At 40.4% G+C, this 24,671-nt stretch overlaps 1 protein-coding gene across 8 annotated transcripts in view; it reads left to right on the forward strand.

The window, feature by feature from the left end:
• Positions 1-6,984: 6,984 nt before the first annotated feature.
• CD96 (CD96 molecule) overlaps positions 6,985-24,671 on the forward strand; it is a 96,226-nt gene continuing 78,539 nt past the window's right edge. For 3 of the 8 annotated variants that reach the window (XM_060640075.3, XM_060640076.3, XM_060640071.3), the window contains exons 1-2: positions 6,986-7,338; positions 9,767-10,120. In XM_060640075.3, coding sequence (XP_060496058.2) covers positions 7,278-7,338; positions 9,767-10,120 — 415 coding nt within the window. In that variant the 5' untranslated portion in view covers positions 6,986-7,277. Of the gene's footprint in view, positions 7,339-9,766; positions 10,121-24,671 lie in introns of all 8 variants that reach the window. The other 5 variants (XM_060640070.3, XM_060640072.3, XM_060640073.3 and 2 more) reach the window with 4 other exon arrangements.

Here is a 24,671-nt window from a genome sequence, read left to right on the forward strand (position 1 = left end):
TTATAAAGTAAGGGGTTGATTATTCTGAAGTTCCAGGGCCCTATAACAATTGTTAGAGTGTGAAAATTATACAAATGCTGGTAATTCCAAGTAGATTCTAACATTCTCAAAAGCAAAAAGGCATGATTAAGTTTTAGGGGAAAAGAGAGAAGAAAAGCTTTTCTACCTTCTCAGAAGTGACAAGGCATGACTGTTTTAGAAAAAATAACGCTTTGAGGATCTTCTGTTTGCTTCAGAGTACTCTCCACACACACTGTTTTCTGTTGTTCATTTGTTTGCATGATCATCTAGTTCTAGAAGTGTGGTCTTCCCGGCTGGGTGCTGGGTAATTAGAGCAGCTTCCTCGTCTACCAAACTGTGTGGGTGGAGGACAGAGAGGCCCCCAAGAAAAAGAAGTGTTTGGAGAAGTAAATAGGAGACCTATTGTGCCCTCTCTGAGCAAAATGAAAGAGGAAAATACATAATAAGTGGTGAAAGAACAGTGGCAATAAAATCAAATCGATGCGTTACATAATACCAGGTGAAGTTAATTCACTGTCTTCGATTTAAAAATTGCCTGTTTGGCATTGCCCAGAGAGTTGGTCAGAATTCCTCCAGGAAATTAAACTGAAAAGCAAGCAAGCAAACAAATAAATACACAAACAGAAACTTCTCAAACAAATGTGTGCGTGTGTGTGTGTGTGTGTGTGTGTACATTCAGACATATAAATTGCTCACTGTTGTTTCCTCTGGGATATACAGGAGCAGGTGAGTCAAGAGAAATGTCAAGGGAATTAAAAGAAAGCAAATGATTTCTAGATTGTTTCTTACTTGTAAAGATATTGGAGGCAATTTGCATTTTAATTTGAAGAATGGTTGGTTTTAACTGTTAAGCATACTAAACTGAATAGTTTAATAGTGTGAGGTATGACTCATTACCTCAGTGTAACAAGTAGTACAGGGTTCTTTTCAACAAACTCTTTGACCTTGGCCAAGACACTTACCTCTGGAGCCTCAGTTTCTTCATCTTTAATATGAAGGACTCTACCTATACTATATAATTGCTACAGTCCCTTGTAGCTCCAACATTCTATAGATTTTGGCAGAAAATAGACAGTCTTCGTGTTGGGGTATGCACGTGTCTCTGTTTTTGATTCTTCCACAAAGCAGACAAATTTCGTGTTGGGGTATGCACGTGTCTCTGTTTTTGATTCTTCCACAAAGCAGACAAATTTTTAATAAGTTAGACTTCTTTTTTGGAGAAGGGGAGTATATTTTTATTTATAACTACCCTCTATATTCTTAGATAGGGTCTCAGGTTCAGAACAATATTTGTGGTCTCTGTAAGATCCTCAATCACTGGGGTACCTGAGTGGCTCAGTTGCTTAAGCATATGACTTTGGTTCTGGTCATGATCTCACGGTTCATGGGTTCGAGCCCCACATCAGGCTGTGTACTGACAGCTCAGAGCCTGGAGCCTGCTTCAGATTCTGTGTCTTTGTTTCTATCTGCCCCTCCCCTGCTCGTTCTCTCTGTCTCTCTCTGTCTCTCAAGAATAAATAAACATTAATTTTTTTTAATTAAAAAAAAAGATCCTCAATCACCAAATAAAGTGAAATAATGTTCATTCCAAGGTTATCATTGAGCTAGAAATGCAAAATAATACCTTTTTAAAAGTTGTTCAGCAATGAGGACTTTCTATCCCACTCAACGAGCCTTCCCATTATAGTTCTTCTTCCCCCAAGAAAAGAATGTGATTTAACTCTCAATTACCCAGGAAATGCTATTAATCACAATCTGCTATTTCCTGGTAACACTACCTAATTAAGGTTGTATTGAGCCACACCATTACATAAAGCAGCAAATATCAATGTGGCCTCTGTATCCCTTCCTCTCTCACTTGCTGGCTCTGATTGGTGGGGGGGATTACTGGCTAATGGTTATATCCAGTTTTACTTAGTCTATTCTTTTTACCAAGTATAGAAACACAGGAGCACCTGGGTAGCTCAATCAGTTAAGCGTCGGACTCTCAGTTTCCACTCAGGTTGTGATCTCTTGGTTTTGTGAGTTCGAGCCCCGTCTCAGGCTCTGTGCTGGTAGTGCAGAGCCTGCTTGGGATTCTCTCTCTCCCTCTCTCTCTCTGCCCCTCCTCCACTTATGCTCTATCTCTCTCAAAATAAATAAATAAACTTAAAAAAAAAAAGAAACAATATCTGTATGTGATCTATAGTTTTAAAAATACAGTGTGGTCAAAATATATTTGTAGGAGTCTACCAAAGAATCACAGTATGTGATTTAGTTCCATACTATCTTTTTTAAGTTCTAAAATCAATTGCAAAACTTCTCAGTTTTTCAGGTGGTACTTTTTTCTCCATTGCGTGTGAAGAGACATTTCAATGTTTTGAATCTGGGTAGAACATCATCTAAAAGATTTCTTCTATTCTATGTTAATCCTAGAAATACTAATAGTTTTTAAAATGTATTGCTGCAAAAGTCAACTTTATTGAGTGATTAGTGAGCCAGCATTAGCTTCCCAGGGCTTTGGCAAAATCAAGCTCTCTCTCCCTTCTGTCTGTTGCTCTTTCTCTCATTGTTTATTTTAGCTTACCATTGAAAAATATTCAGAGATCACTAACTATAATTATTCCACTGAATTTTTAAATTCTATTTCTTAAAGTAAAACATTAGTAGAAATTTTATACTTATCTTACTTAAAGATTTTTTTTGTATGTCTATACAATAAACTACCATGCAACTATTTTAAAGGAAGGAAGTTGGGGCGCCTGGGTGGCGCAGTCGGTTAAGCGTCCGACTTCAGCCAGGTCACGATCTCGCGGTCCGTGAGTTCGAGCCCCGCGTCAGGCTCTGGGCTGATGGCTCGGAGCCTGGAGCCTGTTTCCGATTCTGTGTCTCCCTCTCTCTCTGCCCCTCCCCCATTCATGCTCTGTCTCTCTCTGTCCCAAAAATAAATTAAAAACGTTGAAAAAAAAAATTTAAAAAAAAAAAAAAAAGGAAGGAAGTTTATCTTCGTTTCATTACCATGTGTGTCTACATTATATTATGAAGTAAAACAAAAGGGACAGGGTAGAGTGCATATAGTAAAGATAGTAAAAATTCATTTTCTTCCTATATACATATTTATGTAAAAATCTAGAAAGATATAAGACAAAATGTAAGTACTGATTGCCTGTGGGTGGTTAGGATTCCAGCTGATATTTATTTTCTTTGTTAACCTTTTAAAATGTTTTCTGGCAATGAGCAGATATTGATGTTGTCATTGGCAAAATGCATTACATTAGAATCAGTCTTTAATGGAGAGAGTTGAGCATGGTGGAGAGGACAATGATAAAATAGATTGCTATATGTTATGAAAGTGCCATGATATTCTTTCTCTCCCTTTAGATGGTAATTCTTAAAACTCATAAAATCCAAGTGAAAACCAAAAGAGGAACTTGATTCTCGTGAAGGCGAGGCCTTTCTACCTGTACCCTAATAGGCTATCCCTCACTTTCTGTCCAAAGTTCAGTGACCCCTTGCCCACTGCCCCGAGGGTAGAGTGGCTCTTCCAGCAGGGATATTGAATTAATCCATTATACTTTCACATCATTTTACAGCCCTTACATCTATTAGAGTTGTTTTTTTCTCCACATTCTGATGCATGAAACTTGAGAGCAGATTTTTATTGCATGTTCAATGGGACACCAAGCCTTACTTCCTCTTTCTTTGTAATGTCCACCGCCTCTCCACCCCCCCACCACCCGTCACACTGCCATAACCAATCAGCAGCCTCTTGCCCTCCACTGCTTAGGGAAATATAAGACCCCTAACAGCTCTTAACCCTCTTTTCCCCCCTTACTGTTATTCACAAGCCCACCTGATTCATCTTTCTAAAATGTTACTTTATATATGTCACTCTTCTCTTGAAAAATCTGTAACTCTCTCTAACAGGAAGAACAAAATTTATAGCTCAGAATTCAAAGCCCTCCATAATCTAATCTCACTCTTTGAACAGCTTTGTCTGACCCAAAGCCCCTCAATAAAGCCTCTGTTCCATGATCACAACTGACTCAGAGTTGGCCTTGAACTTCAACAATTCCAACTGTTGGCTCTTCTGTTTGCTCTGCTTGGAATGACTTATCTTGTGGTTTCCACCAGACTCGCCCTTACAATGTGAAGCCAGCTTCACATTTCCACAGTGATTTCCACACTTAAAATGTTCCTAGCTTACTTGATCCCTCCTCTTCCTTTCCTAAAATCCTGGGCTACTTACTCATTCAGTTCTATGTCTTATGTTTCTTGACTCCTTTGTGGTGTGCGCGGATGTTTCTCTCCAGCAAAATAGCAAATGCCTTAAGAGCAAGAGCTGTGTTTTATCATTTGCATTTTAAAATCACTTAAAACTGTGCCTCTTCAGTAATCTCTTAAGAGTTGGCACTCAATGAATGAGTATTTCTCAGTTATTTGAAACATTAAACAGCATGTTTTCTAAGCATTTTGGGAGAGAAACATGTGCAAAGATAGAACAGTCTACATTTTAATTTTTATATATAATAATTAAGAATAAAATCTAAGACACATCAGTAATATTTGAGCTAACCTCTATGCAAACCACAGAGGTAAGTGTGCCTTTGCTCAACTTCCTATTTCTGAAAATGTCCTTTTCTCATTGAGGGCGTTTAAATGGAGCATTTAAAAAGTTTGCTAAAAACACACAATGACAGCTTGCCTCTAGCAGAAATAATATGTGCCCCTGCTTCTCTTTGTAAATAATTGAATTTGCCTCTGAAGTTCAAGAAGTTCAAGATTTCTTTTTGTATGTGGAACTGACTGCCTCTGTTTTCTCTTCACAAGCAGCAGACTATCATCTAAGGCAGGAGAAACGCTGTGCAATTGGGATTTGGTCGAGCAGGGAGGATAATAGAGATTTTCATGACTTCCACTGAAGAGTTATTTTTAAGTGTAGAGAACGCCTGTCCCCATGCTGCATGGGCCTCTAGAAAATATTACTGGGATTGAAACGCAGTGGGGGCAGTTCCCATCACCTGGGAGAGCGGCGCCCGTGTGCGGGGCGCTGCTGCCACCTGCTGCATGCACACTGTCATGGAGGGGCTGCTGCTTGGGTCTCACAGCTGTAGGACACCACATCCGTTCAATTAACATTCTGTGGGCATCTGAAATTTTTCTTCTCTTAGAGCCTGAGTGAATCCCAAAGGAAACTAGTCAAATCAGAAGGCTCTGGGCCACCGAGGTGTCTATAGCCCTGAATGACACCCAGAGAGGGCCAGTCTGCCCAGCGGCCTCTGCACGGGTGCCTTGGGCAGCCCAACCCCAGTGAGAGGCAAGGACTCCGTCTGTAGCTCTGGAAAATAAGAGATCTTTTCCCTTTTTTTCTGAATTTGAGGGATTTTTTTTTCCTGAAAAGGTGTTTTAGTTTAAAGCAATAGGAGACAGGAGACCACGAAATGCTTCGAGAGGACAGATTGTTTTTAGAGAATTCAGTAAGTTTAGATTTTTATTGATTTCATGTAGGTAATTCCTGATAATATGACAGGTGGAGTGAGATAACCTAAATCCCTCCCCAGGCTTGTAATGGGAACACCACCTGCAGGTCCAGATCTTCTTAGCCCATGTTTGCCACTGTAGTCCATCGCTGTTATTTACTAGAATGTCCAGGGGTAAAGGGGAAGATAGGAAGGCAGGGGTAAAGGGGGGGAGATGAAGGCACTGAGAACAGTGATACCTCCTGACTTTCGGTCAAAGTCTCTGCAGTCTGCAGCCTCCCTGAAAACATCCCTGTCAGCACCACCTGACCTCGCCCCTCCAGGTCACACCCCTGAAACTAAGTGTGGAGATGGGAATGGGGATGGGAATAAAGGTCTGGGGAGCACTGGGCTAGGAAATAAGTAACTCCATCCTCTGGCCTTTACAAGAAACATCATTAGCTTTGTAGTGATGAATTCGGATGACAGTCATCATGGCAACTGTTTGCAGTGGTGGTGTAGAGGGGAGCCTGGACATCCTGGGGGACAGTAGCCCTTGTTTAACCACATGCACATCTCTGTTCCCCCGGTTACATTCTGGACTCCTCAATGGCAGAGGTGATGCCTTATATCTTAGCATCATCCATATTACTCCCAAGTCCTTGCAGAGGGACAGATCAGTATATACAAGGTAGATCAGTACACCATGATGCCACGGTACACGATGGCAATATATATGATGACAACCTGGCCAGAATTCTCTCCTGGTAAAGAGTAACCACCTCAGGAACACAGCTCAGCCTTCTTGTTTGTCTTCAGGCTTGCTGGCTGATGCCTTTATTGTGTTAGTAAAATTAGAGTCACAGAATACTTCACCAGATGTTCATATGGTTATATGTAAACACATATATTTATTCATTTTTACTCTTTGTTCATCAACTTTATGCTGTAGTCCTCAGCCTAATGCATGTTTTCTTGAGTCTGGAAGGCCTATTTTATCTCCAGCTGGAAAACCAATATCTGGCATCATATCCGGCAGGGAAGTCATCATATACTAGGACCCTTCCCTGAACCCCAGTCTGTCTTCTGTAAATGGAGGCAGCTGGGCAGATATCACAGGCGTGGTTGCTGGCTGAGATAGGAGATTCTTTGCCATTGGATTCAGATTGTTTCTGCCTTGCTCTTTCTGGTTTTTGGCTGAGGCACGGGCAAGTTCTTCTGCTCTCAGCAAAAAACGCCCTCCAGCCAGCTGGGTGGGAAGCTTCTCTGCCTGACCTCCAGCCTCGCCCAGATGGGGGTAGAAAAGGAACCCTCCTTCCTCTCCACTCCCCCCCCCCAGAAAATGAAGGTTTTCCTGAAATAGGGGTGACAATTTAAAATTGAGCAGAAAAATGGATATGAAAGACACTAAGCTCACATTTGTTAAATGACTTTGTGCTCTTGAAAAGAAATGTATAAAAAGCACATTATGAGTCGCTCTGCATGATTTCCTTTGTTTGGATTTTAGAAGCAGCTTGACTGACACAGAGATCCTGAAGGAGAGAATCTTTGGATCCTGAGAAGTCTTTTAACGAAGGTGATACACAAAATTTTAGAGAACAATTTCAACATTGTTCTGTTGAAGGTTATACTTAGCTCTGAACCACATTACTTTCCTGTCTACGTTTCATTTCCTGGGGTCTTGCCAAGTGATAAACAGACCCAGGCGTGCAGCAGGTTTGGGGTTTTTCTGCACAAACAGGGTAGCTGGAGTTTGCTTCAAGGCATCAATTGACTTCTGTGATCGTGGAGATGCTGGCGTGAGGCCTTCAGGAGACGATGGAGAAAAAATGGACATATTGTGCTGTCTGTTCCATCATCCAGATACATTTTGTCAGGGGTAAGGCTTCCACTTGTCCTTTCTTGTCAGATCGGCTGCTTTCGGGGTGAGTGGGGCCTCTGTTCATTTAAAATGCGTGCGACTGCGGCTGACATTGATCACTGAAGGCAGATTGTTGCTAAGGTTTTCAGTTACATATTTAAGTGGCAGCTTTCGCAGAGATATTAAGAGTCCAGAAATGATTACTAACGAACACTAAAAACGAGAAGGGAATGAGTAGTTTGTGTCACTGCTCTGAGACATTTTCACCCATTTCCTTCTGAAGAGGACCTCTGGAGTAACTGGGAAATTGTGCTTCTCGGAAATGAAATGCTCTCCAAATGGTAGTGAGAACAACTCCAGAATACTAAAAAAAATCACAAAGCCATCAGTGCTCTGAGATCCTCGCTCATCTTTCTCTCTCTCTCTCAAGGATCCTGTTTCTTTTGTATGGAACAAGCATTACTCCTCCAAATAGCTAACGTCTTTGGGAGTTGAACATATGTTGAATTTTAATGCGGCATGTGTAGGTAAGGACCCAGAAGACAAAGGAGAGTCCTTATGACAGTGGGAACCCGTGTCTTCAGGGCTTATTTAAAAAAAAAAAAAAAAAAAAAACACGAGGAAAGATTAGTTCTGCATTCCATAGCATGGGAGTATTATAGTGAGCTTGAGTGTCTTAAGAATTAACTGTGCTTTACAGATACAGCAACGAAGATCCTAAGAAGAATTTCTAAATCAAAGGAGACTTTGGAATACAGTGCTGTGGATAGGATCAGAGTCGTATTATCAGGCAAAAGAGAGCTTACAGGGAACGACATTAAACTGTACTAACCTCTGTCCTACCCAAACTTTTGAATCCATAAAAGTGTAATAATTCCCATTTGTCAAGTACCTTAGAGAGCCTTGTTTCTTCTCCATTGCTTGTCATCTTTTTATCTTTTTCCTTTGTGAGCTTCAGTGGGACCTGTCATAATAGTATATCATTCCTGTAACAGTGTTCCATTAACGCTAAAACGGAGGCCTCCACTATTGAAGGCATGTCAAAGGCTCAATGCTTAACATATTTTAAGTGCCTTATACCATGTGGTCAGAGAGCTGATGGGAGAGAATCTTCTTCTTTTATGTCTAGTATTTCAAAGTGTTGATTATTGATGATCCTGACCATAGTTTACCTTTAGTGGACACCCTGAGGTATTTTCTTTCTCCCCTCAGGAGCCCCAACTGCATGAAAATAAAGGTCCTTTTGATCTTCATATATTGAAAGTCAAATTTCTTAGTCTTCTCAACCAATTTGGGAGGCAGTTTGGAGGTTATGAAGGTTACAGAAAGAGCACAGACTCTAGGCAACCAAATTCAGAGTCTTTTACTGTGAGGTGTGACTTTAAACAAAGCACTTACTCATCTTGTGCCTCAGTTTCGTCTTTGGTAGAGGGTTAACAACATCATTCTTTGATATGTGAGAAGGATTAAATAGTCTATTTAAAAGCCTCTTGAGAACATACATTTTTATTTTTATTTTTATTTATTTTTTTTAAATGTTTATTTATCTTTGAGACAGAGAGAGACAGAGCATGAACGGGGGAGGGTCAGAGAGAGAGGGAGACACAGAATCAGAAACAGGCTCCAGGCTCTGAGCTGTCAGCAGAGAGCCCGACGCGGGGCTCGAACTCACGGACCGTGAGATCATGACCTGAGCCGAAGTCGGACGCTTAACCGACTGAGCCACCCAGGCGCCCCTGGAGAACATACATTTTTAAAACAGCTACACACGTATCAGTTATGTTTTCAGTTTCAGAAAATATTATTTGTGTGTTATATGCAGCTGTTGATTCATCAAACCAAACAAAACCAAAACAAAACAAAACCAGCCCATGAGAGTCATTGCAAAGATAGCTGTCATAATGTTTGCTGGTGGGCTTCAGGTTCTAAATAGGCTTAATTTTATTCGCAGGTAGAGAACTTAAATTATTCTTTGGACAGACCAACAGACAAAGAGATCAATATTCCCCTAGCGTCTTTAATCAAATGCCTCCTCATTTGCATTGAGTCTCTGCTTTACTGTCAGGGTCACGCACAAGCTCTCTCCTCTACCTAAGGCAACCAGAGAAAAAAATTCCTCAGTTGCTCACCTCACCGAAGTGACCAAGCTTTTTAATTTTTTTTTTTTTCAACGTTTTTTATTTATTTTTGGGACAGAGAGAGACAGAGCATGAACGGGGGAGGGGCAGAGAGAGAGGGAGACACAGAATCGGAAACAGGCTCCAGGCTCCGAGCCATCAGCCCAGAGCCTGACGCGGGGCTCGAACTCACGGACCGTGAGATCGTGACCTGGCTGAAGTCGGACGCTTAACCGACTGCGCCACCCAGGCGCCCCGTGACCAAGCTTTTTAAATAAGAGTCATTCCACATGAATCACGTAAACTGATGGCTCATGTTCCCTTTTCAGGAGTATGGGGAAAAGCATCCAATGAAGAAGACATCTATGCTTTCCCTGGCTCTGATGTCAACTTGACCTGCCAAACATGGAAGAAAGACTTGTTGGTACAGATGCAATGGTCCAAGGTCACTGACAAGTTGGACCTGATTGCTCTTTATCATCCCCAATATGGCTTGCACTGTGCCAATGACAGTCCCTGTGAATCACTGGTGACTTTCACAAAAACTCCCAGAAATGTGTCAAAATGGACCCTGCACTTAAAGAACGTGTCCTCTTCATTCTCCGGGAAGTATGAGTGTAGCTTTACTCTGTTTCCAGAGGGTGTTCGGACTAAAATCTACAACCTGCTCATTCAGACAAATGGTAAGCATAACTGGTAGAGGGAAAGAATCCCATGCTTTCACTCAGCTCTCATTCATTCAACAGGTATGTATTCTGAGCCAACCACATGCTAAACGTGGTGCTAAGTTCACAGAAGTTGAGCAGAAAGAGGTATTGCTTGGAAAGGAAGACCGGAATTAACCAAATAATTCCACAAACAAAAGTAAAATTGCAACAGTGATAAGTGATAAGGACTACAATAGTCTTGTGAAAGAGCATGTAATCGCGGCAGGGAAACTGACCCTCAGAAAGCAACACCTGAGCTCTGAAGTCTGAGGAAGGAGTGGACATTAATACCATTTAGGATGTGGAGGTTTTTGAGTGATCCCTTACAGCTTGTGTAAGGGACTTTATAGTGTTTAAAGAAATGGGAAAATGCCAGCAGGACTGCAGTGCAGAGGTTAAGAGATGAGGTGGGAGATATGGCAAGGACCGGATCGTGTCAGATCTTGTCAGCAATGTTTCAAGGGTTTGATTTTTATCTAAGAGCCATAGGAAGACATTGAAGTATTCACCACAAAAGGATGGCCTGACATTTATAGCCTGGCTATACTTGGGTCATAAAAGATTTTGCTGGCTTCAATATAAGAATGGGGTGAAGGTGGGCCAGAAGGGAAAGGTGGGAGTGAACTAGGAGACCGTCCTCGTGGCCCAGAGGAGACAGAGTGGTAGTTTGGGTAGACATAGAAACAACAAATTATGTGCTTTGGGCATAAAAGTGAGGGCAATATGAGTGAGGGAGAGAGAAAAATTTAGGGTGACATCTGGGGGGGAGGTTGCCACTCACTGAAGGGAAAGGGAGCAGAGGAGGTTTGTGGGGGAAACTATGCAAGGTGCTTTGGATATATGATATATTTAGTACAGGGCAGGTAAAGGCACAAAGGTGGCTGCTGCACATGTAGCATTCACACATACTTGCTTTAGGGGGCTGCGTTTGGAGGCAGGAATCCTAAGCTTAAGTTCTAGCTCCTTTCTGGCCAGAAATAAATTTCACCTGGGGACCATCATGTCCATTCTCTGAACCCATCTGGAAAATGATAATATTGCCTACCCCTAAATTAGTTGGTCCTATAGTAAATGATTTCCATTTATACTAATGGAAAAGAATGAAAATGAAAGCCAACAAATGGAACATGCGCTGGAAATGAAGTGTTTTTAACTCAGGGGCAAAGTGGCCTGATAATATAAGCAAAAAGCAACAAAAATTAACTCCTGAAGGCTGTGCTAAAAGAGGCATGGAACTGCCCAGGACGGGCAGCAGGGAGGGATTTATTACCCCCATCACTTCCTCTTCTTCCTTATCAGGAGATAAGGTGGTATTCAGTCCACCTGTAGACGCGGAGCTCCTCTGCCACTACTTTACAATGCCCTGTTCCCAGTGCTGTTGTCCAGGAAAAAAGAAATACTTGAGTTCAATTGGGGACGGGGTGGGGTGGAGTTGAATGAAGAGAAACAAGGAGACCTGTGTAGAACAGTGCCTACCTGCCCATACCTTGAAGTCAGGTAGCCTGGATTTGAATGCTGGCTCTGTCATTTATTAGAAGTATCATCTTGGGGTGCCTGGATGGCTCGGTCGGTTAAGCGTCCGACTTCGGCTCAGGTCATGATCTCACGGTCAGTGAGTTCGAGCCCCGAGTCGGGCTCTGTGCTGACAGCTCAGAGCCTGGAGCCTGTTTCAGATTCTGTGTCTCCCTCTCTCTGACCCTCCCCTGTTCATGCTCTGTCTCTCTCTGTCTCAAAAATAAATAAACATTAAAAAAAAATTAAAAAAAAAAAAGAAGTATCATCTTTGTCAAGTTATTCAAGTCTCTAAGCTTTTGTTCTATTGTAGAAGAAACATGAATGGTTATAGTACCTCCTTCACAGGTACCATTATTTTGATGATTAAATGGGGTCATCTGTAAAGCACTTAGCATACTTCCTGCCAGACTGGAAGAGTTTGGTAAAGGGTATTTTTCATTAAGAAGAGTAATAATGATAATGAGTGAACTCTATTTATCAGTTCTTATTTATAATGGGTCCTACTCCCTCTCTTCTTGCATTTGTGTAATTTGGAACCCAGCCGAACATTGAACATACATTAGCCCAAGTACACACTGACCTTGGCTTTAGATTAAGATTTTGTACCTTTTGCCTAAATCTGTGAACTGTACTATTGCATCTCTGTGGGTCTAATGTCTACTCCATTGAGAATTGGCTTGATTCTCAATGGATTGATGTACCCTATAGGAAGTAAGTCATATGGGGACATGTCCTCAACATGAGGACAGCACTGGAGAAGAGGTAGTATGTTATCCAGAAAGGAGAGTGGTGTTGCCTTTAAGGAAAGTGTGTTCCTTGAAATAAAGGGCAATTCAAAGAAACTAAGTTTGTAGCTACTAAAAACTGCAACTCTCAGGAGAGGTAGAAGCCATGTCTACATGCTTTGTGGTTGGAAATATCCCAGATGATAACTTTGCTGTTGGTCAGCTGGACCAGATGAAAAAGAAAAATGGCCTCAATGTTAGAGAAATAGTTCTGCTACTGTGTATTGAGTACAAAGCGGGCAACATACAAAAGAGCAAAACAGAACAGGAAAAACCATCCTTCATTACAGAGTGACCAAAAATGTAAGCCTGGTAGAGTGCAAAGGGGCAGACACTTAACTCAGATGAAGCAGTTGCCTTTCGAAAGCCCTATCAAGTCCCCACCCAAGGACACACCTTTTCCCCCTTTATTCCTTTGATCTTCACTCACTTCTTCTCCCATTTGTGCCATTTCCCTCATACATCCCTGTGAGATGTTTGCAAGCTAGTTGGGTAAGCAAAGCACACGCGACGTGAAAACACTTATGAAGCTTGTGAACAAAGGTGAATTGAAGTGGTGTGTAAGAATCTAAATATGAAAATCTGAGGGACCACAGGCAGTTGGGACCTCTTGTTTCCTTTCCGTTGTGCTCTGAGCCATTCTGAGCCCTGTCTGTTCACAAAACAGTATATGCCTAAATTCTGTCCCTATGTTCCTGGGGCGGGGGCGGGGGGTGGGGGTTGCTGAGAAGGGATTCTGTTCTCTTGTCAAAAGATTTTGTTCCTTGGTGTGAGTTAGTGCTCCGAGGCTGTGGACAAGTATAGAAATGTAATAAACCGTTCAGCATTTGCTTCTTTTTCACTTTCACTTGACAGGGTTTTCTTCAAAGTGAGCTTTCAACTTACCCCAAGAAATGCAGTTTTCTGAGTTAAGCCCTGGGTTGTAGTAATCCAGGTTTCCTAGTTTGAATGCAGCTGGACCCGCAGTGCCTGAGATTGTATGAGCTTGATGTGTTTTAAAATCTGAAGTTGCTGGGCTCTGTTATCAAAGTGCAACATGATTTTAATTTTCCAGATCACTACAAAAGCCTTAGAGGGCTGTTGATGTTGTGACTGAAAACAGTAGGAGGAGAAGAAGTAGTGGTAATAGAAGGAGGAGGAGGAGTGAGAAAAGAAATACATAGCATCTAATAAGAGAAATATTCTATTCTGTTGTCAGTAAAAGAATATAATATCTTGATAATATAATCTTGATACTCTGAGTCTAACTACCTTGTCCATAATTTGTTCTCTGATATTTTTTTTCCAGTTTTACTGAACTATAATTGACATAAGACATTGTATTGGTTTCAGGTGTATGACATGATGATTTAAAAAAATTTTTTAACATTTATTTATTATTGAGAGACAGAGCATGAGCATGGGAGGGACAGAGAGAGGGGGAGACACAGAATCTGAAGCAGGCTCCAGGTTCTGAGCTGTCAGCACAGAGCCTGACGCGGGGCTTGAACCCACGAACCGCGAGATCAGGACCTGAAAGGAAGTCAGGCGCTCAACCGACTGAGCCACCCAGGTGCCCCGGCATGATGATTTGATATATAGATAGATCGATCTATGTAGCTATCTGTATATGTGTATAGTGAAACGATCATCACAATAAGTGTAGTTAATATCCATCACCTCACACAGTTGAATGTATTTTTCCCGTGATGAGAACTTTTAAGATTTACTCTCTTAGCAACTTTCAAACATATGGTACATTATTATTAACTGTAGTCACCATGCTGTACATTATACCCCCAGAATTTATTTATCTTATAACTGGAAGTTTGTACCTTTTGACCACCTTCACCTATTTCACCCCCACTCCCTGCCTTTAGCAACCACCAAACTGTCCTCTGTATCTATAAGTTCATTTTGTTCTGTTTTTGAAGATTCCACTTATAAATGAAATCATACAGTAGTTGTCTTTCTTTGTCCACATAGTATAATGCCCTCAACGTCCATCCATGTTGTCACAGAAGGCAGGATTTCCTTCTTTTTTTTTTTTTTTTTTACGAATGAATGATATTTCCTTGTACATTAGAATATTTTCTTAATCCATTCAACCATCAGGACGCACTTGGGCTGTTTCTATGTGTTAGCTATTGAAAATAGTGCTGCAATGAACATGCAGATGTGTATATCTTTTTAAGATAATGATTTTATTCCTTTTAGAAATATACCCAGAAGTGGAAATGCTGGATCATAGGGTAGTTCTATTTTTAGTGTTCTGAGGAGCCTCCATACTGTTTTCCAGAGTGGCTGCACCAATTTTACATTTCCGCCAACAATGTACAAGTGCTCCCTTTTCTGCATATCCTTTCTGATACTTGCTATCTTTTTGGTAATAGCCATTTTAACAGGTGTGAGATGGTATCTTATTGTGGTTTTTACTGGCATTTCCCTGATGCTTAGTGATGTTGGGCAATTTTTCCTTGCCTTTGGGACACTTGGATATCTTATTTGGAAAAATGTCTATTCAATTTCTCTGGCCATTTTTTTTTTTTTTTTTTTAAATTTTTTTCAACGTTTTTTATTTATTTTTGGGACAGAGAGACACAGAGCATGAACGGGGGAGGGGCAGAGAGAGAGGGAGACACAGAATCGGAAACAGGCTCCAGGCTCCGAGCCATCAGCCCAGAGCCTGACGCGGGGCTCGAACTCACGGACCGCGAGATCGTGACCTGGCTGAAGTCGGACGCTTAACCGACTGCGCCACCCAGGCGCCCCATCTCTGGCCATTTTTAAATTGGGTTATTTGTTTAGTTGTTGTTGAGTTGTGTGAGTTTTTTTTTATATTTTAGATATTAATCCCTTATCAGATAACGTGATTTATAAATATTTTTCCCATTCCATACATTGCCTTTTCATTTTATTGATATTTTTCTTTTCTGTTAAGAAGCTTTTTAGGTTGATGCACTCCCATTGTTTATTTTTGCTTTTATTGCCTTTGCTTTTGGTGTCAAATCTAAAAAATCATTGCCAAGGCCAAAAAAACCACTGCCCCTATGTCTTCTTCTAGGAGAGTTATGGTTTGGGGTCTTATGTTCAAGTAATTAGTCCATTTGATTTGATCTTTATGTATGGTTTAAGACAGGCGTCCAGTTTCTTCTATCTGCAGCTATCCAGCTTTCCCAATATCACTTATTAAGAAGACTGTCCTTTCCCCATTGTGTATTCTTGGATCTTTTCATAATAATATTATTATAAGTTAATTGATCATATATGTGAGTTTAATTTTAGGGTCTCTGTTTCATTGATCTATGTGTCCGTCTTTTTTTTTTTTTTAATTTTTTTTTTTAACGTTTATTTATTTTTGGGACAGAGAGAGACAGAGCATGAACGGGGGAGGGGCAGAGAGAGAGGGAGACACAGAATCAGAAGCAGGCTTCAGGCTCTGAGCCATTAGCCCAGAGCCCGATGCGGGGCTCGAACTCATGGACCGCGAGATCGTGACCTGAGCTGAAGTCCGATGCTCAACCGACTGAGCCACCCAGGTGCCCCTATGTGTCTGTCTTAAAGTTTCTTTGAAATTTGCTTATTTATTCTGAAAAGAAAGCACAAGTAGGGGAGGGGCGGGGAGAGAGGGAGAGAGAATCCCAAGCAGGCTCCATGCTGTGAGCACAAAGCTGGACCGGAGGGCTTAAACCCACAAAACTCTGAGATCATGACCTGTGCCGAAACCAAGAGTCGGACACTTAACCGACTGAGCCACCCAGGTGCCCCTGTGTGTCTGTTTTTATAGCATAGTTTGTTCTTGAACTTGAATGCTGACTCTTCTTAAATTCTTGTATTCAATCTTTATCCAACAAATATTTTGTGTACTTAAGGTGCTAGGCACCAGGAATACAATACAGACATGACTGTCATCAAGAATCATGAAGTTCAATGGGAAGAGACAAAAAATAGCCAAATAAGCCAAAAAATGTCAAATTGCAACAGTGAGATGTGTTCTTGCAGTAAGAAAGTAGTGTTTTGAGAGGATATAATAGGAAAATCAAGAAGGGTTTCCTGGGGAAGTGATGCTTGAGCCATAGTTAACCAGGTCAATGTGGGGAACACAGCTTTACAGAAAATGGGATGTATAAAGACTCTGGTAGTAAGGAGATAGTGCAATTGTGGGGGGTTTTAAAAGGTATTATGTCTTGAGCATAGGGATTGAAAGGGAAGCAGTTGAAGATGAGGCTAGAGAGATTGAGAGGTCCAGTCAGGTTTTATCTTTATCCTAAGAGCTGTGGAAACTAACTGATAGATGGTGGTTTTGATTTTTTTTTTAATTTTTTTTTTAACGTTTATTTATTTTTGAGATAGAGAGAGACAGAGCATGAACGGGGGAGGGTCAGAGAGAGGGAGACACAGAATCTGAAACAGGCTCCGGGCTCTGAGCTGTCAGCACAGAGCCCGAAGCGGGGCTCGAACTCACGGACCGCGAGATCGTGACCTGAACCGAAGTCGGCCGCTTAACCGAGCGAGCCACCCAGGCGCCCCTGATTTTGTTTTTTTAATTGTGGCAAACGTATAGAGAATTTATTGAAAAAAGATACAGAGGATAATGTAGAGCAGTTAAAAGACAGGGCAGAAATCTAAGTGAGACATGCTAGTAATTGAGTAGAGTGGCAGTGAGGTACATGGGGAGGAATGTTCAAATTAGAAGTATATTTAGGAGGGGTGCCTGGATGGCTCAGTCAGTTAAGTGTCCAATTCTTGCTCGATATCTGCTCAGTTCAGATATCGTTGAGCCCAGTTCATGAGGTTGAGCCCAGTGTGGGACTCTGTGCTGATAGTGTGGAGCCTGCTTGGGACTCTCTCTCTCCCTCCCTCTCTGTCCCTGCCCCCCTTGCTCTCTCTCTCTCAAAATAAGTAAATATTTAAAAAAAAAAACACATTAAAAAAAAAAAGAAGTAAGTTTAGGATATTCACCCCACAGGATTTGGTGTTGGATTGTACATGTGGAATGAGGAATAAAAAGCATTGTCAGGAGATGCTTTTTGTTTCAAGTATGTGGAACAGAAAAAATGGGGGAATTACTCACTGTGTTAGGAAAAACTAGAAGACAATCAGATTGTGCAGAGATTGCTTTGAGTTTGATTTTGTACATGTTGAGTTAGACATGAAGTTGACACATTCAGGAAATCTCGAGGAAATAGATGATAGATGATAGATAGATAGATAGATAGATAGATAGATAGAATTCCTGTTCTAGAAGAGAGGTTTAAGTTGAAGATACAAATTGGTGAGGCATATGAGTGTGTGCTAACTGAAGTTTGGGGAATGAAAGAAATCATTTAGGCAGAGAAATTCGAGGGAGAAAAGCAATGTGGCCCTTCAGCAGAGTCCACAGTGAGAGACGGAGAAAGATACATCTTTAAAGGTTCCAGAAGAATGGCTGAAGAGGCAGCAGTAAAATCAGGAGAGGAGTTGGCTCACAAAAACCGAGAATGATAACATTTCATGAAAGGAGAGGCTGTCAATTCTGATGTTTCTGAGAGGACAGCGTGGTTATTGGATTGTATTTAGGAACAGGATGGTATTGATCACCTTAACAGAAGCTGTTTTTGTGGCATGGAAGAGAGATGGAAGTTGGGCTGTGGGGAGCAGAGGAGTGAGTAGGAGGCAAAGAGGCAGAGACAACAAATGTTGACACAACTTGTAAGAAGTTTGTTAGTGATCAGAAGAAGGGCATGCGTGCCCAAATGAGGGTTGTCATTGGCGTTGTGGCGTTAGTGGTGGTGGTTTTAATTAATGCAAGATGCTTGACTAAGCTTCAAAGCCCAGTCAAAGTTGAAAGAGAGTAGTTAAATACACCATAGAGAAAGTACAATAAGTAAACTAAGGTTTCGGAGAATATAGGGGCAGTGGGATTTATAATAGCAGTACTACAGCTACCCAGAAATTGGAAAAAGGGACCGGTTTTAAAAACTGTAACAGCAGGGAAGGAAATTGGGATAAGTGCATTTGAGGAGGGCGTTGCCCTCGTCTATTTTCTCTAAAATAGGAAACAAAGTCACCTTCAGGTAGAGAGAGGGAGGAGGCTTCAGAAAGAGATTGGAGAGAGTTTGAAATACCATCTATGAACAGAGGGAAAATGAGTTCACAAGGTAAATGTATTTGGATTTTTGGTCAGGGTTGAACATTCAGTTGAATATGGTAACAAATTGTAGTGAAGACAAGTGTTTGGCTGCTTGGGTCTGGGCATTCAACAGTAGATCATTGGAGAGGGGTGTCTGGGTGGCTCAGTTGGTTAAGCATCTGACTCTTGATTTCAGCTCAGGTCATGATCTTGCAGTTCATGGGTTTGAGCCCTTGAGTCGTAACAGCATGGAGCCTACTTAGGATTCTCTCTCTCTCTCTCTCTCTCTCTCTCTCTCTGTCTCTCTCTGCCCCTCCCCTGCTTGTGTGAGCACTCAATCTCTCTCTGTTAAAATAAATGAGTAACTGGGGTGCCCGGGTGGCTCAGTCGGTTAAGCGGCTGACTTCGGCTCAGGTCATGACCTCGTGGTTCATGAGTTTGAACCCCCGTGTCGGGCTCGGGGCTGACAGCTCAGAGCCTGGAGCCTGCTTCCAATTCTGTGTCTCCCTCTCTCTCTCTGCCCCTCCCCCACTCTGTCTCTCTCTGTCTCAAAAATAAGTAAATGTTAACGTTAAAAAATTTTTAAATAAATAAATAAGTAAACATTAAAAAAAAGTAGATAGTAGTAATTCACTATTGTTGGATTTCTTGTATATTAGTGGGGAAGGGAGACAAACCAAGGGATTTGGGATATTAGCAAGAATATTGCTGAAATTATGGGCTATAGAATTTTAGCTCAATAATGAGGGAAACGAAATAAAGCTGATGGACTGGGAGAAAGTAGAGATCAATTCATTAAAAGACTCAATGAGGAGAGAGAACAGTTGAGATGAAGTTAGTTGCACAAAACGACTAGCAGGGGTGTTTGCAAGTTTGACTTAGTGAGTTTGTAGGTGGAGCAAATATGTATGGCAGAAAAGGTCCAGATGTGATCAGGGGAGTGGATGGCACAAGTGGAGTAGGGACAGCGGAGGTAGCAGTGGCAGGACTGAGAGGCCAGGTAACGGATAGGACAAAGGCACTGTAACTGAAACCACTCAGGATTATATAAGGGGTTAGGCTGGCTAAGGGTGTTGCAATCCAGATACCAGCATCTTCAAGGAATAATGGATGATGATTGGGACATTTGAGTGGGCGTTGACAAGCTTGAAGGACCAGATAGTAAATATTGTAGGCTTTGTCCCTATAGCCCCGTCAGAATTGTTCAACTCTGCCATAGCATGACAGCACCTATAGACAATACGTGAGAAAATGGGCCTGGCCGTGTTCTAGTAGAACTTTATTTACAAAAACAGCCACCAGATTCAGCCCACAGGACACAGTTTTACATTTCCTGAATTAGAGGATAATAGCAGTGAATTTGGGGAAAGAGGGATTATTTAGTTTTTCTCAAAGTGTGTTATATGTAGCTGGCAGTACTCATGATGATTTCAGATGATTCATCAAAAAATTTTAAAACTTCTAATTGTGGAAAATTTGAAACATGCAAAATTATATAGAATAGTATAATGAGTTCCCATGTACTGAACATGCAACTTCAACAATTATTAACTCACAGACAATCTTGTTTCATTTAAACCCTTAGCAACTGCCACCTCCCAGATTAAGGAAAATCCAAGGTATAGTATTTATTTATTTTTTAATGTTTATTTATTTATTTTGAGAGAGGGAGAAAGAGGGAGGGGCACAGAAAGAGGGAGAAAGAGAATTCCAAGCAGGCTCCATGCTTTCAGTGCAGAGCCTGACGTGGGGCTTGAACCTAAGAACCGTGAGATCATGACCTGAGCCAGAATCAAGAGTCGGATGCTCAACCAACTGAGCCACCCAGGTGCCCCAAAATCTTATTTTAGAATGAGTCTTTAAAAGATATATATGTTGTAATATATATATACATATATATAAAATAAAGCCATGATACCACTACCAGAATTAAAAATAACTAGTAAGTTCTTAAGACCATTAAATATCCAGTTGGCCTCATAGTTGTTATTTTTACATTTTGGTTGTTTAAATTAGGATTCACATAAATCACATAAAGTATTGGGAATCATTTGAAAAACATCTTTTAATCTGAAGACTATTTTATATTTATTATTTTTCTTTTCCAATATATTTGTTAAGTAAATTTGACTCTTTATCCTGTAAAATTACCCACAGCCTGGATTGTACTCTTATGTCCCATGGTATCTCCATGTCCCTCTTTCACTAGTTGGGTATAGAGATTTGATCACACTATTTGTGTTTTTATTTTTTGTTTTTGGCACAAAAACTTTATAGATGATGTTGCACAGTTACATCAGAGGCACATAATGTCTAGTTGTGTGATGTTAACAGCCACTGATAAGTATTGCTTAGATCCATTAATTCATTATGGGTTGATAAATAGTTATGCTCTAATCCTATCCTTCTTTCGTTTTTTGGATGAAGTCTTCTTATAGAGAAATTTCCTCTCACAAATCAGCTGTTTATTGGATGTACAGGTTGTATAAGAAAAGCAGAACAGATACTTGATTCTTTCCTTTTATTTATCAAATTTAAAAATGAGTTGGTTCACTAGCATTCTTACAAGGTGACCAAGAAGTATTCTGTGTTAAGTATTATGAATTCATATGAATTTAAACATATTGATGAATTCCAGCCCATTATTATCCTTATTTTTGTTACGAGAGTCCCATATATAAAATCTATTTAATCCTTTGTGATGTAAGTTGCAAATATTTTCCGAGTTTGTCAACTATCTTTCCTTGCTTGTGATATTGTTTCCAAATCAGCTTAATTCTTACTTTTATGGAAAAAGTTTCCCCATTCTCATATTACATACAAATTCACTCATGTTACTTCTAACACTTGCATGGATTTTTACTATCATTTAAATTTGTGATGCTAGGTTTCTAGTATTAAAAAAATGTGCCCAAGTTTATATTTTTATATATTTCTAATGCTTTTTTCCTATTTATTGTTTTTCCTTTCTGCAGCTTAGAAATTTTCTATTGACCTATATTGCATTTCACAAATCTTATTTTTCGTGATGTCCAGTAAGTTTTCAACCCAATCAAATTAGTTCTTAATTTCTGATACTATATTTTAGTTATTGTTTTGAGTAGATTTTTAATTCTTTGATGAGATTGCCCATCTTTTCATTTACTTTCTTCATCTTTTTCTTTATTCTTGAATATATTAAAGAGTTATTTTAATCTTCTTGTTGGATAACTTCAATGTCAGGGTCATTCTTGTGTCTGTTTCTGTTTCTCTCTTGCTTTCTCTCTTTTTGCAACTTCCTCCAATATTATCTCTTCCTTTTGTTATTATTGTCAAAGATAAACCCAACAGAACAGTGCAACAATTAATGGTTTAAAAAATTTCATGTTCTGGGGCGCCTGGGTGGCTTGGTCAGGTGAGTGTGTGACTTCGGTTTGGGTCACCATCTCGTGGTTCGTGAGTTTGAGCCCCAGGTCGGGCTTTGTGCTGACAGCTCAGAGCCTGGAGTCTGTCTTCGGATTCTGCGTCTCCCTGTCTCTCTGCCCCTCCGCTGCTCACGCTCTCTCTCTCTCTCTCTCTCTCTCTCTCTCTCTCTCCACACACACACACACACACACACACACATACATACTTACCATTTCCAATGGTCTTCATTCCATCTCATGGAGTGAAGTTACTGTTTGGTATCATTTCCTGTCAGCCTAAAGAACTTACTTTAGAATTTCACATAAGACAATCTACTTGCAAGGAATCTTGTGTTTTTTTGTTTGTTTGTTTTTTTCCATTTTAATTTCGAAGGATAATTTCACTGAATGTAGCGTTCTTAGTGGGCTGTTTTTTCTTTCAGCATTTTGAATATGTCTTCTGATCTCCTTTGTTTCTGGTGAGAAGTGAGCCATTAATTGTTTTATTGGTCTCTGCGTGGGATAGCTTTGTTTTGTTTTGTTTTGTTTTTCTTAGTGATTTCAATTGTGGCTTGCATAATTTCCTCTTTGTTTCTGGCTTCCAGCGGTTTGAGTATAATATGCCTAGGTGGGTGTCTCTTTGAGTTTACCTTTTTCGAGTTTTAAAGTTCCTGAAAGTGTAGATAATTTGGAGGAAAGTTTTTAAGTCAAATATGAAGTTTTTGGCCATTTTTTCTTCAAATATTTGTCCTGTCCCACTCTCTTTCATCTCTCTATGACTCACGCGGCATACATATTGGACACTTTATACTGTCCTCTATGGCTCTGAAGCTCCTTCTCCTTCAATCCTCCTTCTCTCTGCTCTTCAGATTAGATCACTGATATTAATCAATATTCAAATACACAGATTTTTTTAATGTTTATTTTTATTTATACTGAGAGAGAGATAGAGAGCAAGTGAGGGAGGGGCAGAGAGAGGGAGACAGAATCCCAAGCAGGCTCCATGCTGTCAGCGCAGAACCAGATGTGGGGCTCAAACCCATGAACTGCGAGATCATGACCTGAACCGAGATCAGGAGTCGGACACTTAACCAACTGAGCCACCCAGGTGCCTCTCAAATATACGGATTCTTTCTTCTGCCATCTCAAATTGGCTGTTGAGAATCCCAAGTAAAATTTTCATCATTTTTGTTATTGACATTTCAACTCTAGAATAATTATTTGGTTCATTTGGTAGTTTTCTATTTCTCCACTAAGATTCCCTATTTATTGACTCATTTTCATCATATTTTGTTTTAATCCTACGAGCATACTTATAAGAGCTGCTTTAATGTCTGTTAAATCCAATGTACTACCTATTCAGAATCAGTTTCAACCAGCTGCTTTTTTTCCTGAATAGAGATCACACTTTTCTTTTTTCTTCACGTGTCTTCTTTTTTGTTGAAAACTATACATTAAAGTAATAATAATAATAATCGAGAACTCCGTATCTGGTGAAGTTTTTTAAGTGTTTTTTTTTTAATTTTGGTAACTATCCATATTTAAATTATAAAATCGGTTTCCTCTTGATATCCCTGCTCAATTTTTTATTATAATTCTTATGCCTTTAGTTTGGTTTCCACAGAGTTGCCTTGCATTGACAAAGTCCTTTGGTTGGCCCATCAATGAACTTGACAAAAATTGTGCTCAAATTCCTCCAGCCCACCAGGCTTCCACCTGTACATATAAATGTTGGGTAGGGGCAGAGGGGTGGTTACAGGGTGCATTCAAAGTTGCAGATAGTAATGGGGTCTCCTTTGGCTTTTATTTTCCAGTAGGCTCTCTGAAGTCTCTTCACTCACCTGTGCATTTTCCCAGGCAGCCCAGGATGGGTAGACAACTGCTTTCAGCTCTTCTATGACTCCCTAATTTCCAGAATCTCCATGTTAAATGTCTCTCTGGGCTACTACCCACCCCAAATGGAATTTGCAAACCCAAGCTAACCAAGCTACAGTTTTTCTCTGTTTCCTACCAGGTGTGTGCCTGTTAACTAACAAAGCGTACGATCTTTACGCTCAGACCTAACTTAAGTCTGCCCCTTCTGGACGAAAAGCTGCTGTTTGTTGTAGCCAACTCCAAAATGCGAAAATTACTTTCTCACTGGCCATGCTGGGCAAGGGGATAGAAGGATCCGCAGGCAAGAAGGCTAAAGACTCCTGCTATTTTTACTGAACTTCTAGCAATTCTTCAAGAAGAAATGCTTCTCGATGGCATGTTTTCCTTTGGTCCTGAAATGGTGGTTTTAATACATATGCTCAGTCTTATACATGTTTTCAGCCACCAGAACCTCAATCCAAGCCTTGCCCCATTTTTGATACTTACCTTTTCTTTGTTCTAAAATATATATATGCATTACTGCTCTCTTCCTTATAGCAATGATTTGTTTTTAGTGCTAAAAGTAGACATAGATTCAAGTCACCCCAGCTTTTATGTAAATGCCTCTTGAGTCCAAAGTGTATTCTATTGGAGAATCCGCAGGAAGTGCTCATGGGAGCAATATTCCCTGAGTTCTTACACGTGGCATCAACAGGTTTTATGTAGTCTTTATGTTAAAAGGCTAATTTTGCTGAATATAAAATCCCTAGCTCACATTTTCTTTCCTTGAGTATATTGAATATGGTGCTACATTATTTTCTGGCATAAAGAGTTGCTGTCAGAAGCTAATAATAATCCTATTTTCTTTCCCCATAACTGACTTTAAAAAAATACCATTA

The sequence above is a fragment of the Panthera onca genome, chromosome C2 (assembly GCF_046562875.1).
Source record: "Panthera onca isolate mPanOnc1 chromosome C2, mPanOnc1 haplotype 2, whole genome shotgun sequence".
Lineage (NCBI taxonomy): Eukaryota > Metazoa > Chordata > Mammalia > Carnivora > Felidae > Panthera > Panthera onca.